Raw genomic sequence first — 19,412 nt, 5'->3', positions numbered from 1 at the left:
TTCCCCCCAAGTCACCAAGGAGCCGACACCGATGCAAGGGCAAGAGGGAATTTATTTCAGATTCTAATCCGGGCCGTGATCCAAACTGTGTTCATACAACAGGGAAGATGGCCACTGCCCCGATTCTGGGCTGTCCCGCCTATTTAAAGGGGAAAGCCCGCGAAAACAGGGCGATACAGGATTGGCTGGTTCAAAGGAAGGGCGCGAAAACAGGGTGATACAGTATTGGCTGATGTTTGGGTGGGGGCTCTTTTTCCCCTTCCCCCACCGCTTTCAGTTTACTGCTCTAGAGGCTTATACATTTTAAAATGACATATTGGTTACAAAATGGAGTCCCTCAGTCGTAGGATGCTCAGGCCAGGTTCTCTCCACATTGATCACGACTTGACTTTGGGCTATGCTTGAGGATCCTTGTCTTTGGCCAGGGCCTCAGGATACTGCTGCGCCTCTTGGTTGAGTTTCCTTCAGAGGTTCAGTGAGGGACACCTTGCTTCTGCCGGTACTCATTGTGGGCTTCAGGACCTCATTACTGAACTGCTTGGAAGCTGACTTGCCAATGGCAGGCTGCACACTCCTGGGTTCCACTGCTAAGGAGATAGGAACTCTTATACATTGTTGGTTGGAGTTTAAAATGATATAACCATCCTGGAAGGCAGTTTGGCACTTCCTAAAAAAAGCTATACGTAGAAATTCCACATGACCCAGCTATTTCACTGTTTGGAATATAATGCTGAGAAAATGAGAACTGAGGCACAGATGGAGACTTGTGCACACCAATGTTCTTAACAGTGTTATTCTCCATTGCAAGGTCATGGAAACAGCCCAGATGTCCAATCACAATCAAATGGATTGAGAAATTATGGTACATTCACATGATGGAATACTACACAGCATGCAGGAGCAATGATTTTGTAAATCACTACCTAACTGGGGAGGGACTGGAAAGCCTTATGCTGAGAGAACTAACTTAGTCCCATAAGGACAAATACTATATAAAACCATTATTGTAGAATGAGTGTGAGGATCCAAGGTGGGGGAGAGAATGGAAATAGAGGGGTGAGGATGGGTGTGTGTGTGTGTGTGTGTGAGAGAGAGAGAGAGAGAGAGAGAGTCACAGGGTCGCATAATTTGATGGGGTTGGTGGTGGTGAAGGAAATGGAAAGGAACCAGTGTAGAAAACCATGTATTCGAAGTTTATAAATAAACCAGTCCAAAAAAACCAAACAACAACAACAACAAAAGGTATACAACAACAACACCACTAATAAATATGTTGAAGGCACTCTGGTAGCCTAGTAATAAGGAATTGTGCTGCAAACTCAAAGGCACTTGGTTCGAATCCACCAGCTGGTCTACTGGAGAAAGACGGACAATCTGCTCCCATGCTATTACTACCTCTGAAAATCAGCTGGAGGGCCAGCTATGGGAAGTTTTGATTCGATAGTAAATAACAGTAACAACAAAATATGTTTGAATCTGGGGTCCTTTTCCTCAATTAAAGTGGCCTTACTTACAGATTATTGTTATGTGTCATCAAGCTGGAACCGACTCATAGTTTACCCTCCGCTGGATTTGTTGTTATGTGCCACGGAGTAGGTTTCAATTCATAATTACCTTATGCACAAAAGCTCTGAAGTCTGCCCTATCCTGAGCCAATCTCACTGTCTCTGACACGCCTACCCCCATTACCCCAGTTACTGTATCAATCCATCTCATTTAGGGTCTTTCCCTTTTGTGCTGTACCTCTTGTGCTGTACCTCCACCCTTCTGAGCATGATGTCCTCCAAGCCCAGGTCCCTCCCGGCAACAGGCCAAAAGTAAGTGAGATGAAGCTTCAAAATTCTTGCCTCCAAGAAACAAGTTGGTTTTACCCTCTCCAGGGCAAAACTTTTAGTTCTCATGGCAGAGGTTGTCAATTGCACTGGAGGAGACTGCCCATTTGTCTCCTGTTAGTGGAATCAAATTGAGTATCTTTGGATTGGCAGTACAACTCTTTACCATTAGGCCACCAGAGCTTCCTTGTTTAAAGACCAAATTAAGTTTAAAGATTAAGGTGCGTGTGTTCCAAGCCATGGTATTTTCAGTGACTTCCTATGCATCTGGAAGTTCTCTTAGATCAAAAATGAATTGAAGCCTTTGTGAGTTCTTGAGCAACTCATTAAGTTTTCTCTGTCTCTCCTTACCTTAAGATTTTGGACTACAATAAGTCTAATTCTCTACCTCATTTTATGTTTTATGAACCTTTAAGGCCCCGGGGAGAAAGAACAGAAAAGTGTAAATTCAAAATAGGTCTTCTATTGGTGCCATATACAAGCTTATGTCTAGAAGGTCCTTGGACATCTTAGCTTACATGCCTATGCGTCGATGTCTCCTTCATAGATATGATGCATTTGCGTGCAAATTCGCATGGGAGACTACCATGAGCCCTAAGTGGAAACACCAGATTGAGGGGCACTAAAGATTTCCCTAGGATTTTGTGTCGAATCTGCGGGCTCGGACTAGCCGCCGCGCCGCAGCGTGAGGAATGTGCGGCTGCGCGCGCGCCGCGGCGTTTACGCGGCGATTTCATCATGCTCTTTGCTGGGCCACGCGCGCCGCTTCCGTCGCCGCCTCCGCTGGACTGCCCCGGACCGCCCGCTCATGCCCTGTCCGCGTCCGGCGGTGCTAAGAGTCGCTGGCGCCGCTCTGCTGCTGTCGCTCCCACCCCAGCTGGTGTTGCGGCCGCGGTTCCGACCGCCGCTTTCGTGTCGCCGGCCCCTCAGCACGCCCGCGCGTCCCCGCACTTGGATCTCTCTCCCTGCCTCCCGGAGCAGCATGGACGGCGCCGCGGCTGAAGAGGTGCTGGCACCTCTCAGGCTAGCTGTGCGCCAGCAGGTACTGGCTTTGTGTCTCTTTTCGGCCCCAGACTCCCCTGCACAGGGGAACCTCGTGGCCATCCCTGTCTTCACCGCTCCCGGCCATCTCTCACTCTTTACCCCTCTCCCTTCAGTCTTTGAATGCCCTTGGTCTCCTGGCTGTGGACCCATCTCGGCATAAGTAGGCCACCACCTTCTTTAGCCTCCACCCCACCCTTCTCCCGCAGATCTTCAGCTTTTTCCTTTCTTGCATGATTCACTTGGATCCCTTGCGACTTTCTGCTTCCTTCCTCTATGGATCTGCCCTTCTTCCCCGTTCTTTGTCCCCTGCCCATACCCCTTTCCGATCGGTAGATCCCGGGGGTCTGTGTGCCTTGATTGTCCCCTTGCTCTAGCCGAACAACCTTAACTTCATTTTCCAGTATTTGCTCTGTTCTTTCTGCATCCTGCCTGGTGATTTACTGGTTCTTTGATAGCTTTTAAGCTAATGTTGTCGGTTCTTTCTCTTCCTTTTCCTTCACTGAGTGCTTATTCATTCAAGCGCTCTGCTGAGAAAATAAAAATAGTTGAAACCTGGAGGAAGGTGTCGAATCTCCCATAATGATGCATTTCCACCGTCCTGCTCTCCCATCTCCTTTTCTGGGTTCTGAGCCGGCAGGAGGGTATGAGTGATCTTTCAGATCGTAAACCTGAGAAATTGTAAAGGTTGCTGTTTCTTGGTTGGTGAAATCACCCATCCTCGCGTGGAACACTTTGAAATTTGATTTTGTGAAAGGGAGGGATGGATGTTATATGGGCTTCAGAGCCTTTTCCTAAGGCACTGCACAGAGATCAGAATTTAGAGAGGGCAAAGAAAAGATGATATAACAGGATCCCACCGTCCAGTCACGTCCAGCGGAAAGCTTGCGGTAGGACCCCAGGGATCCAGATCCCTGTAAGTAAATACCGAACGGGTTTCTCCTGCCTGATGCAATAACTTGCCTTAGCTAAGCAAGGTGGAACCCGCTCCCAGAAATAATTCATTGGGGCAGAGCTGCTGCAAATTCTTCCTCTTTGCAGTCTGCTTTTCTCTCTTTGGAGCCGCACTGCTTTGAAAGGGTTTTATTCTGAAAATGGGTATAATTGTTTCTTCTTTGTTAGTAGTATCAAGGACACTGGGCGTGCTTAAGGGACGTCTTCACCCAGACTTCCCAAATAAAGTGAGGTGTGATTTCTTTGTATTTGTTTGTTTTTGGGTTTTTTGGGGTTTTTTTGTAACTCACAAGTCATTCAACCTCCTTCACTTTAAAAGAGAGACTACATCTAATTTGAAAAAACACACTCAAGCCCCTCCCTCTGCCACGTTTGCCTGGAACTGCAGTGCAAATTATCCATCTGTAGGAAGACTGTGGAACTAGTTAAGTTGGATCATAGAACAGACTTTTGATGCTGTTACTGTCTTGTACATGATTTATGTTGACTTAATTGTTATTTTGTGTGTGTTTATGTGTATGCTTGAAACTATTTTCCAAATGTGTGCGTACGTTAGTTTAGTTTGGATCCTCTTTCTCATTCTGCTGGGCTGAACAATTTTTTACTACATGAAAGCGTGAATCACATGTAATATCATCAACTAGCTGGCAATTTAGAGAAATTGTCTGCTGGTATTAGGTACCGTCCAGTCAACTATGACTTTCAGTGACCCTGTGAATGATAGATCTGAACCTTGCCCAGTCCCTACACCATCCTTCTGATCTCTGTACGCACACGCCCAGTATACAGTCCCTGTGTCTGTCCATCTCAGTGAGGATTGTCCTCTTTTCCTCTGATCCTCCACCTTGCCTTGCCTGATGTCCTCTTCCAAAGACTAGCCCCTCCTCACAACATGCCCAAAGTCATGTGATTTGATGTTTGCTCATCCTTACCTCTGAGAAGCACCCTGGTTGCACTGCCTGAAAGACAGATTTGTTTGCACGTTTGGCAGCCCGTGGGGTAGTCAGCCCTCTTCTCCAGCACCACAGTTCAAAGGCATCAATTCTTCTCTGGTCACCTGGAGAGCATTTGTTGTTGTTGGGTGCCCTCAGAGTCAAGTACAACTCAAACTCATCATAGTGACCCTATGAACAATTGAACTGAATGAACCCTGTTATGAACAGTTGAACTGAATGAACCCTGTTATATCCTGTGCCATCCTCATACTTCCTTACACTCCTTATCCCATTATGGGAGCCACCTGGTTGAGGGGCTTCCTCTCCCTCGCCAGACCCTCTACCTTTCCAAGCATTATCTCCTTGTCCAAGGAAAAGCCCCGCCTAGAAACATGTCTGAAGTATGAGAGGTGAAGCCTCCAAGGAGATCTTTTAATTGACTATTTTGTATGTGAAGAAATGAGACACCCTGTCAAGTCTGTTCATTTTATGATCTCTTGAAAAGCTTGTGTAATTCAGAAGGTTCCGAGCATGTGATTGTTAAGGTGCTTGATGACCGGTCTCCTTAGTGGTGGTGTTACTGTTGAATTGGTTCTGATTCACACTGACTCTTTGCACAGTGGACTTGAGCACTGCCTGACCTTGCTCTCAGTTGTGGCTGTATTTGCACCTGTTGTGACAGTCTCTTTAAGGTCTGCCTTTTTTCCATCTAATAATCTTCCACTTTACCAAGCATAATGCCTTTTTTTCTGAGGTGTTTGAGTGCAAAGGAACGGAACTAATAGAGTCAACAAACTATCATCTAAATTCATCCATCATTTCATAAAAGAAAGAATAGTGTAACATATTTGTTTAAAATGGTGGGGGGAAGGCAGATCATAAACTCAAGAGTAAAGACGTTTATCTCTGGCATGTGATGGGTCGGTCAGGCTTCTAATAATGAGCAGGGCAGCAGTTTGAATTCATCACTGTCTCTGTGGGGGGCAGGAAGGGGGAGAGGAAGATGGACAGGCTCTTCCCACAAAGATTTACATCCTTGAAAACCTGATAGAAAGTAACTATGCATCAGAATTTCCTTGACAGCAATCTTTATTGTTTTAGTTTTTTGAACTGGAAAATCAATTGCTACTTATGGAGCCCACAAAAGTATCAGAGTAGAACTAATTGTGTTCTGTAGCATTTTTAATGGCTGGTTCTGTCTCTCTCTCTCTCTCTTTCTTTTTTTGTTTTTATGACTGTTTTTTTTTCATTGCTAAGTCTGTCTTCCAAGTTGCTTTTGGATGTACTTGAGCTTCCACCTTTAGATCAGCAGCCATATGTACTAACTAACCATTTGCGCCCCCCAGGGACTCCCAAGACTCATTCCTCAATAGTGTTCTGAAATGATTACACCTTGTAATGCTGATTTCACCAACCCATGGCTGGCATGGAACCTGCATGCTTTCTAGGGATTGCTGACATGATAACATTTTTGAACATTTGCAAGAGAATTGATGTCTTGGGAATTTTGTAAGATGAGGTGATACCCTTTGCGGTCAAGTCAGTAACTGAGTCATGGCAACCCTGTGTGCCCCAGAGAATATACGCACCCAGTCCTGTGCCTGGCTGCTCAGCTGCCCCTTGAGTTTTCTTGGCTGTAATCTTTATGGAAGCAGATTAGCAGGCCTTTTTGTTTAGAACCACTGGGTGGGTTTCAACCACCAATGTACAGGTGAGTAACACAGTTTCTTTTTCAGCATTTATTGTGAAGTTTGTTTTACTGACACTCAACCACTCATCACCATCTAGTGGGAATTAACTTACTGAGTTTTCTGAGGCTGTAAGTTGCATGGAACATTACTGCCACCAGAGCTCACATCCTTGAAAGTAGGACACGAATAAACTAAAAACTAAGAAGTAGTGAAAAGGCGGAGTTTGAAAAACCTTTGATTTTCTGAACTGTCTGCCAGTCAGAGCACTTGCTTAATCTACAAAGGGCAAATAAAATATTCATGTAGGTTTTGTATAATAATTACAAGGTACTTAGAAATCTGAGATGAATTTATTAATTCTCCTTATGGGGGACTAATAAATCCTGCAGTCCCATGTTTGTAGAGTTTAAAGCAAGACATTTTACAAAGATGAGAAAATGTTTTCTTGGTTTTGTTTCTGTTTTTCTTGGTCACTTGAATTTACTCCATGCTACACATGTGAGATATCCCTTGGATTGGTTTTCTCGTCTGATGACAACTCAGCCTTGTAATTATAGACTCTAAGTTCTATATATTTCATTATGGTAAGGGTTTATGGAGGGACTAAGTTTATGGTTGATATTTCTTAAAGGTTATTCAGAGATACTGAATAATATTTGATGTCTCACACATGGACTATTGTAAAAAAGGGAAGAAACCCATAATTCTTAAGTACTTATATTTCATGCCGCAATTACCTCTAATTTATCTTTTTTAAAAAAAGTATTGTATTATAAACTATAATTCTAATTATTACGTTCTTTGGAAATAACAAATCTATTTTCCTCTCTTCGCTGAGATTTGGAGTTAACTAGGGTAGAACGCTACACTCCTTCCATGTTTCCACTCTCTGCTTGAAATAGGTTTCCTAACCCTACCTCTCATAAGGTCGCTATGAGACGTACTTGACTCAATGGCACCTAACAACAAATCCTGTCTCTATAAAGAGCCTTGGTTGTGAGTGTTTAGGTGCTTAGTTGCTAAGTGAATTGTCAGCAGTCCAAACCCCCAGTGGCTCTGTGAGAGAAAAAGACCTGGGGTTGCTTCCAGAAAGATCGCAGCCTCATGTGTAACCTTATGGAGCAGTTATGTTCAGCTTCATTGGATTACTGAGTCAGAATTGAATTGACAACATATAACAACAATTATATGTTAATCTAGCTTTGAACTTGAGAAGAAAAAAATATTTAAGGGAATGAAAGTTTTCCTACCTTTTTACATGCAGTTTTGATGGCAGATGCCCTGTGAGACTCTGCAGAAGAAGGTGGATGAAATATGCAGGGGCACCACCACACTGAGAAAGACTCAAAAGAAATACTTGCTTTGTCTCAGCATAGAAAGGAACCACTACTTGAAACCTTTTTTTGGAACAAAGGCTCTCACGGGGTTCTTAAAGTCTGTAGGGAGTTGTCCTGCTAACCTAAAGATAGTCCCTCTGGCATTCAAATCCATCTGCAGCTCAGTGGGCAAAGATGGACAGTCTGCTCCCATGGGATTACAGCCTCAGAAAATCTTCAGGAGGGTGAGCTGTGAGTTCAAACTCACCAGCAATGAGTGAGAGTATAGAAAGACTAGACATGCTTGTATATAATATGTTGTTGTTGATTGCCTTCGAGTCGAGCACAACTCATAGCAACCTTTTGAACTAAAGGCCTCAAGCCCCTCTACAACTATTGACATTTATCAAAGTTCATAGTTTCCAGAGACATGTTGTTTAGGAAGTGGATGCCAGTCCTGCTTCCAAGATAATACAATAACAACTTAAATTTCATAGTTATTTAACCTAGTGTCCCCTCTTTTTAAATTTTTTTTATTGTGATTTTGAGTGAAAGTTTACAAAGCAGTTTGGTTTTCCTTCAATCATTCATGAGCATTTTATGACATTAATTAACAGTGTACACAGTGTGAGTATATTTTTCCTCACTTCCTGCTGCTCTTATTAGCTCAGATATGTATATTATGGATATTACAGACTTCGTAACAGAAATAAGGCTGGAGTTAAAATGATAGAATTTTGTACAATGATTTATTCATTGTAAATACCTTTTATAAAAAAGCCCCAACAATATAAATTTAAAAAAATGTTTTAAAGTGAAAAAAAAACCCCAATAAAAATGTATATAGGCTTAATGCAGAAAATTTGAAAAATTCTGAAACACAGAGGAAAATATAATTTATGAGAACAGTTTTCATTTAGTGTATTTTCTTGTTTTTTAAAAATTCACCTACATATTTAATTGTATTCTGTAATCCTTGTTAATTTCTGATGCTTTCTTTTTATTGGTTTTATTTTATATTCTTCAAAATATGCCTTTAATGGTTTTATTTTTACCATCATATGGCTATATTAATTACCATGTATTCACCCTTTCCCCTCTTGTTATAGAGTTGTTACCTATTTCTGTCATCTATAATGAGTTTTTATTAAACTTTTTAACAAGGCAGGGAACCCCACAAACAGCCACTACACACATGGACCTCACCCAGTGAACTACACCGGAATCAGAATGGTTACACCTGTGGAAAGGAATTATTAGAGAAGTTGAGTATCAGCTGTGGGGGTAATGTTGCTGTTGTGTGCCACTGAGTCGGAACCAACCCATAGCTGACTCAAGGGAGGGTTCTGACTATGGCAATGAGAAAGAAAGAAGAAAAGACTAATTCAAGTTACACTGCTTACCCAAAGGCTGGTGGTCTGAAACCACTAGCTTCCCTTGAGGGAAGGATGGGCAGTCTCTTCCTACTAAGGTCTTGTAGGCTTAGAAACCTGATAAATCTGCATGAGTCAAAATTAACTCCTCAGCAATGAGTTTAACTGTCCCTCCTTCCACACTCAGTAGTTCTCTGCTAGGTTCATGAATTCATTGCAGTTGGACACGCAGAACTCACTGACAGTACACACACTTGGGTTTGTTAATGGGTACAAGCCAGGATCAGGAACAGTTTAGGTTATAGTTCTTCATTCAGCCTCCCTTCTCAGCCAGACCTGTCTCAAAAATTCATTGCTGTCAAGTCTGAATTGATGACTACTGACCCTCCAAAGGGTTTTCTGAGGCTGTAAATTGCATGCGAAGAGATTACTTATCCTCTCCCAGAGCGGCTTGTGGATTCAAATAGCCAGAGAGGCACCTGCTTTGGGTTACCAGTAAACCTCCCTGTTGACTACACCAGAGCTCCCACATGTGTAGACTTTATTTTTGGCCTCCACCCTCTTAAGTATTACAAAGCCCTTCTAACTTTATTGCTTTAATTAACTCCAAAACACCCATTTATTTCAGAGGCATTCTGTCCCAAAGGCACTCTTTTTTTTAAATTTTACTTTGTGTGTGTGTGTGTGTGTGTGTGTGTGTGTACGTGTGTGTACCGTCAAATCAGATCTGACTGGTACAGGAGATTGTTCCTCCTTCTCCAGCAGAGCATCTGGTGGATTTGAACCATGCACCTCTGGGATTGCAGTACACCTTCTTGCCACTAGGCCAAAGGCACTCATATAGCTCTGTGGATCAGCAGACTAAGCCTCCTGGCATGCCTGAAAGCACCCACTCTGTCACTCTCACTTTGGACCATGACTTCCCCTGCTCTGTCCTATGCTTGTCTCCTGGGTCTGCTGGCTCTGGTGCTGTGATTTCCCCCATAGCTTACCGTTCAGGTGCCATCACCTCTGCGTCTCCTAGGCCTGAGAGTGCCAGCGCAGGGATCCAAAGGACGTACTCAGCTTTCTGTTCTTTCTTGATGTCAGTCAGATCCCTGTTTTCCACCGCTAAGGTGACCTTTTTAAGCTTGATGGGAAGGCACAACTAACCAGTTTCCACATTAACATTCATACCTGCTTATGTGGTGTTTTTCCCCCCCACCCCAAGGGTGGCGTGTACATTATTTTCATTATGATGAAGCTATCTAATACCATTGTTGGGCCACAGACACCTCACATTTGTATAGTCTCACCCAGTTATTTTTGGTGGGAGACACAAAGATTTGAAAAGTCACGTTAAGTAAGTCACTGCACCACACTTTACCATTCCTTGATCTCACACATCAGAATTTGGATATTGTATATAGTGAAATTTAGTTTATGACAATGTGTTGGACTGTTAACCAAGAGTTTGGTGGTTTGAATCTCTCCGTTTCTTTACAGAAGAAAGATGTGGCAATATGTTTAGATCTGATTCTCTTGTCATTTTTGCTGAACCTTATTCATGGCATCTCCTTTTCTTGTATGTTCTATGTTTTTTTGAGTACTTCTTATTTTGGTTACCCTATCCTGTGAAGCTTGTTGTTGTATACTGTAAGTTGGAAGTGACTCATAGTTGAACCTCCAGTGGGTTTTCAAACACAGTAAATTACATGGGAGAAATTACCCATTCTTCTACAAAACAGCTGGTGGATTAGAACTGCATATCTTTTGGTTGGCAGTACAGCTGCTTTTCTACAAAGCCGGCAGAGATCCTTTCATCATGATAGAGAAAAGATTGACATTGTTGATGATTTCATCTTATTTAGATCACAGTCAACACCCTTGGTACAGCAGAAAGGTCATCAGGAGATATTATTGCACTGAGAAAGTCCACTGCCAGGCACCTCTCCAGATTGTTGAGGAGCAGTGATGTCGTTTGGAGATTAAGGTGCTTGTGATTCAGGGCATAGTCTTTACAGTGTAGTGCATCTGAGATCTCGACAATGAGTAAGCATGACAGAAGAAAAAGTGAAGTCTTCGAGTTGTGGTGTTGGAGAAGAGGACTATTCCATGGATCACCAAATGTCTTGGCCAGAGTGTTCCTTGTAGACAAAGATGGTTAAGCTTCGTTTCACATGCTTTGGGCTTGTTGCTATGAGAGGCTCTTCCTTGGGGATGGACATCATGCTTGGAAAGTCGGAGGGTCAGGGAAAGAAAGAAGACGCTCTGCAAGATGAATTGACACAGTGACTTCAGCAATGGGTTCAAGTATGTCAGAAATTATAAGGATGGCACAGGATAGACACGGGTCAGGTCTGCTGTTCATAGAGTCACTGTGATTGTACTTGGCCTCACTTAGCAATAGTAACCTGTGAAAATTCTAAGACGCCCATGTGGAAGATTTATTCCTCCAGAAAGCAGTTGATTTGGTCGAGTGCATAATATCACTGTCCACAAACAGGGTTAATTTCTCAGTTTGACATTTTCTAGGCTGTATGTGCTTTGTAGGCTTGTTTCCCCAGGTTATTTCCTTACATTGCTGAAAGTCACGGAGTCCTTGGTAGGAGTTTGAAAGGGAATGCAATAACCTAGGGAAAAACAAGTCAAGGATAAACTCTAGCGGTTAAGAGAGGGTAAAGAAAGTTGAGCCAACTTAGGGTGATACAGAAATGATCCGGAAAGTAGGTGGAAAATCAGAGAGTTAATCTTTTTCTAATAAGTAAAAAAGTAAGAGAAATGTTCTAATAACATAAGAGAGAAATTCAAGGGCCAGGTAGTATATTTATTCTTTTCTGTTCCTAGTACAGTTAGTGCTTTTCCTTAATTTGCATCAATATTTTTGATATTTCCCTTGTTCCACCCCAGAAAGAAAAAAAACAGTAATATTTTCACCTTGGGAACATAATTTACTTGTGTATTGCCCTTGGAGGCAAAGATTGTGGGGCTTCGTCTGACATACTTTGGACATGTTGTAAGGAGGGACAGGGACATCATGCTTGGGAGGGCGGAGGGATGGCGCAGAAGGGGAAGACCCTCTATGAGGTGGATTGATTCAGTGACTGGGATAATCGGGATGGGTGTGTCAGAGGCAGTGCGATTGGCACAGGACAGAGCAGGGTAGTGCTGTTGTACATAGGGTCCCTATGAGTCGCAAGCAACTCGACGGCACATAACAACAACATTGCTCTGTGTACTTTACTGGCATATAGGTGTTCCCATCTTTAGTTGTTCATAATGATCTCTTACAAAATAAACATTTAAATCACATTACTATTACACAGATGTAAAAAAAAAATAATTCTAACTTTTCTTGACTTCTGAAACAAATCCTGAATTGATACACTTTTCCCCCCCACTAGGGAGATCTTGTACGAAAACTGAAAGAAGATAAAGCACCTCAAGTAGATGTAGACAAAGCAGTAGCAGAACTCAAAGCTCGAAAGAGGGTCCTGGAAGCAAAGGTGAGTATTGGAATCCTAAAATAGAAATGTTAATAGATATAGGATTCTTTAGCTACTATTCTGGATGTGGTTTCTTCGGTTTGAAGGGACCTGGAAAAGTGAGCACATATCATTTGATGATCTTTCTATTCAGAATTCATCCCTTTCTGCCTGTACTCCTCATTCTTTCAAAGTGTTCTCAGAAAGGTCACCTTTTCCATTATGTCTTCCCAATTCCCAGACTTACCCCAATTCCCAGACTTGTGCACTCTCAATTTCCCTGGGAGGCATTCGACTGTTCTTTATGAATTCTCCTGTCTTGCAGCAATGATTTAGTTTTATTTTTACCGTTTTTTTTTTTTTTTAGGAAGAAATCTTTTTAATCTAATTACCTGCTTCTAAACCTTTCAAACAGTAAATTTCCTTAAATCACCTGCTGAGATACTTTGGGTTTACCTGACTAGTCAGTAGTTGTTAGCACTTCACTGAAGATGTAAATCATTACTTTTCAGAATCTGCAGCTAAATAATCTTAGCCCTGTAGTCCTGGAATTAATCACATACTTTTCTAAATAAAAGTAGAAAAGCTCCATTTTTTGTGTCTCACCTGGATGGGGGAAAGAAATCTGAAGTTTCTGTTTTTTAAATGATGTCTTACCTGTTTGATAAATATATATTAAAATTGTTTGAGGAATAAGTTCCCATGTATAAATTCAGATTGTCAACCACTCTTTTAATCAAACACTTCGTATTTCTAAATCCCACACAGGAGCTGGCATTACAGCCCAAAGATGATATTATAGACAGAGCCAAAATGGAAGATACTCTAAAAAGGAGATTTTTCTACGACCAAGCTTTTGCTATTTATGGAGGTAGGGAATTAATAAAAGGAAATGGGATAGTGTCAATTGTGGTTTTAAATGTTATTTTAAAATTAAGAACATAACTTGGCTATATGATGTTTAATTGTATCAAATTAACATAAAGCAGAGATAGATTTTTTGTTGTTGTTGTTGTTTAAAGTAGCCAGATAATAAGATACCAGTTCTTACTCTCCTATACCTACTCCTTCTTGATGATTGCTTTTTTTCCATTGAGATGTAAAGGAATTGCTGACCAGTATTAAGCATTTGGTCTGACACCCCAGCACCCAAAACCACTGTTACTGCTTTAATCCTAACTTGTAGAACTGCCCCATAAGGTTTCCAAGGCTGAAATTTTCATTTGGCACGCTACTACGTCTTTCTCCAGACTGATGGGTTTGAATTGCAGAACTTTTAATTTAACACATTGCCATAAATGACGGCTATAGTGGAAAAAAAAGTTTCTAAGCACGGTCATCAATTTAAAAGTGTGCAGCAATGTGTATTAGGCCACCACCTTTTTCTCCTGTGAAGTGGCTGGCTTAGGATTGCTGGCCTTTCAGTTCAAAGCCAAATGTCTAGCCATGGCCCCACCAGTACTCCTCAGGTACTCAACCTACTGCCCTTGAGTTCATTCTGACTCCTAGTGACCTCCTGGGAAAGGGACATCATGCCTAGAAAGGTGGAGGGTGATTGAAGGAGAAGATTCCCAATCAGATGGATTAACACAGTGATTGCAGCAATGGGCTCAATTGTGTCGGAGATTGTGACGATGACACAGGATAGGACACAACTCTGGTTCAGAGTCACTGTGAGTGAGCTTGAAAGCACCTAACGACAACAACATTGGCTTCAATATTGGGTTTCCGAGGCAGTAAATCATCACGTGAGGAAATTGCCCATCTTTTTTCCACAGGTTAGGGCTAGATTCAAACTCCTAATCTTTAGTGATTATCCAATATGATTTGTAACACCTTATGTCTGCAGAATTCCTTCTTGTACATTATCTCTTGAAATGCCATGGAACCAAAGAATGGTACACTAATTGTTAAAAACCAAAAAAAAAAAGAAAAAAAAACAAAAAACAAACCATCTGCCTTACCAGAACAACCAAAATTCAGTTAATAAGAATATTGACATATTGTAAAAGATATAATTAGTATCACTGAACAATTTGTATAGGAATTGTCATATTGAACCTAATTTGCTATGTAAACTTTCACTAAAAATACAATAAAATACAATTTTTAAGAAGTGCCTTGAACATCAAGCTCTTGAGAACTGTCTGTGAGATCAAACTGACAATATCAATTCAAAGAATTAGGTGGAAAATTTAGAGGGTACTGAGTTTATGTTAATGTGGGAGAAACAATGCAGAAAAAGATGGTGAGAATGGTTGCATGGCTTGAAGGAGGTAGTTGGCGTGTTCTTGGCAGTTTGTATTTGCAATAATAAACTAATTTTTAAAAATTTTTTAAAGTGCTGTGGGAACTTAGGAGCTATAGAGGTTCCACCTCTCCTGGCTAGCAGATTTTTGCGCTTCCACAGTAGGGCAAACTAGTCCCTAGTTTATGGAGAAAGCATCCCTCTTATATAGATAAATTCTTACATCGTCCTGAAAGCTATGAAAGTGTGTTGGTGAATATGAGCTATTGATAAAATATGTGATTTTATATTTTATTGTTAAAAGAAATGATAACAATATTAGTCTTCTGGCAATGGGCTACACTGCTAACTGAAAGATCAGCCATCTGGATCCACTAGCCACGCCTTGGAGATAGATGGGCAGGTTCCTCCTGTTAGGATTTATATTATAGCCTTGGAGACCTGATGGAGGCTTACTTCATGTTCCAGCTGGTGTTAGTGGGTGTGGGTGGGTTTTCACTTTTCCACATTTACAGTGCTTTGCTCTTGAAATTTCACTGATTTGAGTTTGGCTAAGCAGACCTCTGAATGTGTAACTACTTGAGGTTAAAATTGTGGTTCAAATACCTAACAGAAAATTAGGAACTGAAATTCTTCATCATTTGTATGACAATTTATTAGCTAATTATTATGACAGATTACTAAAACCTACTTATTAATTTGGTTTTCTTATGTGGGAAAACTTGTTTTTAATTTTGTCTTACTTCTGCTTAAAATTCCAAATATAGAACTAATATATGGAGTAAGAGATTTTTCACTTTCCTTTCTTCTGTTCTGCTGAAGTGAAGCTCATCAAGATTGAAATACTTGAGTTGCTAATCTGAATGCATTTTTAGGAATTACATATGACCCATAGGTATCTGTTTTCTGTGTTTGCTTTATCCTGAGTAACAGTATAAAGTGAAAGTTTTCCACTCCTGTGTAGGTGTCAGTGGACTCTATGATTTTGGGCCAGTTGGATGTGCTTTGAAGAACAATATTATCCAGACCTGGAGGCAGCACTTTATCCAAGAGGAGCAGATCCTGGAGATTGATTGCACGATGCTCACTCCCGAGCCAGTGTTAAAGTAAGAGTTCTGCTTTGAGGGCTGAGATTGTCTAGTGGGCGTATTTAGGTAGTTTTTCTACAAAAACTCTGAGTCAGCTTTAGAAATTTTGGAAGATAGGCAGAAACAAAGAAAATGCATGCCTTTTGTTCTCAGAGTCATGTTAAAGTTACAGTGCTTATCTTTTAAAATTTTGGGTGTGTTTTTTTTTTTAAATTCCTATATATTTTACAAGTGTTTGGGTCCACTCTCTTTTTTTTTCAGTGACCTGGTGAGGCAGGGGTGAGGGTCAACCCCGAGGGTCTCTCTCTTGGTGCGAAGCACCTAGCAGCCACATGCCAGCCCGGGCACAACCAGCTCTTAGAGTTAGTGCCAGGTGGGGAGTTTTAATGGGGTAGTGCACCTGTCAAATGGTAGTGCAGGTGTCAGGGAGGACAGAAACCTCCTGTGAAGGGGGGAAAATTGAGGGAAAACCAATGTTTGAGTCAAAGTTTACAGAGCAAATTAGTTTTCCATTCATTAACTTGTATGTATTTTCAGTTCTCTCAATCTAATAGTCTTCCCACTCCTCCCTGGGCTCTGTTCACCCTTGTTCTGCTTTCCTGACCTCTTATCTTTATTTTTGGACAGCTGTTACACTTCTGCTCTTGCATGGCTAACTGTTCTGAGGACACTGTTCCTTTTGAGTATTATTGTTCACTTACATTACATGCCTTAGTCCACTAAGGCTCAATGTCAAGAAGACAAAGATTCTCGCCACTGGACCAATTAGCAGCGTCAGGATGGATGACGAAGAGATTGAGATTGTTCACAGCTTCAGTTTGCTCGGCTCCACAGTTAACACTCTTGGTACCAGCAGTCAGGAAATCAAAAAGCGTATCATGATGGGAAAGTCTGCTGTTAGGGACCTCTCAAAGGTACTCAGGAGCAACAGTGTCTCTCTGGAGACTAGGGTGCGCCTGATACAGGCCATGGTATTTGCAATCGCTTGTTATGCATCAGAGAGTTGGACAGTGACTAGGGAGGACAGAAGGAGAGTGGATGCTTTTGAGCTGTGGTGCTGCAGAAGGGTACTGAATGTACCATGGACTGCCAGGAATACAAACAGATTCATCTTGGAGAGGATTAAACCAAGCTACTCCTTGGAGGCAAGGATTCTAGGGCTTCGCCTGACATACTTTGGACATGTTGCCAGGAGGGACGGGTCCTTGGAGAGGGACGTCATGCTTGGGAGGGTGGAGGGACAGCGCAGGAGGGGAAGACCCTCTATGAGATGGATTGATTCGGTGACTGGGGTAATCGGGATGGGTGTGTCAGAGGCGGTGCGGTTGTATCAGAGGCGAGCAGGGTTTAGGGCTGTTGTGCATAGGGTCGCTATGAGTCGGAAACGACTCGACGGCACATAACAACAACAACATATTACAGGCTTATCCATTTGGCTGCAATGTGACTTCTGGGGTGGGTTCAGTCCCATGTTTGAAGGATGTGTAAGGGTCACAGTGTTAGTCTTTTTCTAGGATTTTTCTTTGTTATACATTATTCTACCTTTCCATCTCAGACTTTGTGTGGTTCGAGAACAAAGTGGCTGTTGTAGTAGTTGAGCATCAGTTAGTTAGTTACTCTGGTCTCAGGAAGTGGAGGCTGTGGCTCCCATACCCATTTCTCCTTTGGATGAATTGTTTCCTTGAGGCTTACATTTCCTTCATTTAATGAGGTACAATAGATGGATCTTAAATCCCTGTGGTAGTAGTATAGTAACAACACACTGGTGTGTTGGTGGTTTGTTTTTTAAAAAATATAATGTAAGTGAGCATTTACTCATTAAATTTTTTTTTAAGTATATATAATGCCAGCATAGTGCTCTGTTTTCTAAATGAGCTATAGTATGTTTAATTAATGCTGTGCTATAGACATTTATGTTGCTTCTGTTTTTAACTGTATTGAATATCGTTATAGATGAATTTTTGTGTATAATGCCTGATTATTTCATTAGTATAAATTCTTAGAGTTTCCTGGTGTTCGTTTTCAATCAGATACTATTTGTTTTGAAGTTTCATTTCAGAAACTTAGATAATTCCTAAACCAGCATTATTTAACTAGAGTAAGATTGAAGTGAATATGAAACTATGAAAGAAGTCTTCTACTGTTTTGTATTTCATCATTTTGCTAATTTTGTTACTTGATAAGAACTAATTTTTACCATTTTCATCTTTTGTGCTCTTAATAATTTCAGCCAATTAAAATGAAACAATTTTATTTTATTTTTTTTAATTTTTTTCGAAGCTAAAGAAGCTTTATTAAGGTGTCTCCTGGGCGGAGACCTGCAGAGAAACTGGCAGAGAGACAGACTAGGAGAAAACCACAATCTAAAATGGATTAGGGCAGGTTTTATAGTAAGGGTCTTTAGGGAGGGAAGGGAGGCATATTCCATTGTGGTTTAGCCAGGTTGGTGGTCTTCTAGTTGAAGCTGTTTACTCCCTTTGTTGACATATTGATATTCCTTGAATCCTTTTTCTCCCTTTGACCTTGGTCCTAGCCTGAGAAAAAGAATAAAGTATTCTTTCTAGCTTCTAGCTACTTCCTGCTGAACAGGGATGAATATCTGGGGCTCAGAGGCTGGATTGGGGTGGCCTAGGACCAGTAGCCAGGGGAGAATATGGATGTCACAGCAGCTGGTTCAAGTTGGAAACAAATTCTTGATGAAAAGTTTTTTTTAAAAAAAGAAAAAGAACTACATGTTCTTTAGTTTTTTGCTCCATTAATAAGAGCTATGTAGCTATATAGAGATAATACTATCTTTACAGATTTCAGTGGCAGAAATTTCGTTCGTTAAGGTTATTGTCAACAGTGAACAAGCAATCTTGTGTTCTTCAAATTCCAGTGAGTTTAGCTGTTGCTTAGATCACTAAATAGTCACCTTGTTACGTGCCACTGAGTTGGAACCAACTCATAGTTGACTCTCCAGTGGGTTTTCAGAGGCTGTAAATCCCAAGGGAGGAGGTTGTCTGACTTTCCCCTTAGCAGCTAGTGGATTTAAACCACCTGCATTTGAGTTGATAGTGCAACTCCTTACCTACTAAACCTTCAGTGCTCCCTGCAATAATTGTGTAGGCATGGATTAAATTATCCTGCACAGTAGCACAAATTCTGTGATAGCCTGTGAGAAAGTGTAACTTAATTATTTTCTTCATATGGGGAAAATGATCAAGAGGAGAGAACCATGGATAAACATGCAGAAGGGTATGGTCTTATAAATATATATAAAAGATATATATATATATATTCAGTAGTTGGAAAACATGGACTCGATGACAGAAATGGAGCTGGAGAGAGAATGATTGAATTTTGCACAATCAATGACTTATTCATAGCAAATACATTTTTTAAGAGGCATAAACGCAGGTTATATACCTGGATTTCACCTGATGGTATGCATAGGAATCAGATCGATTACATATGTGGAAAGAACCACT

General features: G+C 41.3%; 1 protein-coding gene across 1 annotated transcript in view; it reads left to right on the top strand.

Annotated features, from left to right (window-relative positions):
• The first annotated feature begins 2,556 nt into the window (after positions 1–2,556).
• GARS (glycyl-tRNA synthetase) overlaps positions 2,557–19,412 on the top strand; it is a 54,758-nt gene continuing 37,902 nt past the window's right edge. Inside the window, exons 1-4 of the mRNA XM_006902795.1 lie at positions 2,557–2,874; positions 12,526–12,627; positions 13,375–13,477; positions 15,819–15,960. Of these exons, the coding sequence (XP_006902857.1) occupies positions 2,641–2,874; positions 12,526–12,627; positions 13,375–13,477; positions 15,819–15,960 (581 nt within the window). The 5' untranslated portion in view covers positions 2,557–2,640. The remainder of the gene's footprint in view (positions 2,875–12,525; positions 12,628–13,374; positions 13,478–15,818; positions 15,961–19,412) is intronic.

This window comes from Elephantulus edwardii, unplaced genomic scaffold (genome assembly GCF_000299155.1).
Source record: "Elephantulus edwardii isolate Elephantulus edwardi_28Jun2011 unplaced genomic scaffold, EleEdw1.0 scaffold00452, whole genome shotgun sequence".
Taxonomy (NCBI): domain Eukaryota; kingdom Metazoa; phylum Chordata; class Mammalia; order Macroscelidea; family Macroscelididae; genus Elephantulus; species Elephantulus edwardii.
The sequence above is the reverse complement of the archived record's forward strand: the minus strand, read 5'-3'. Positions and strand labels throughout refer to the sequence as shown.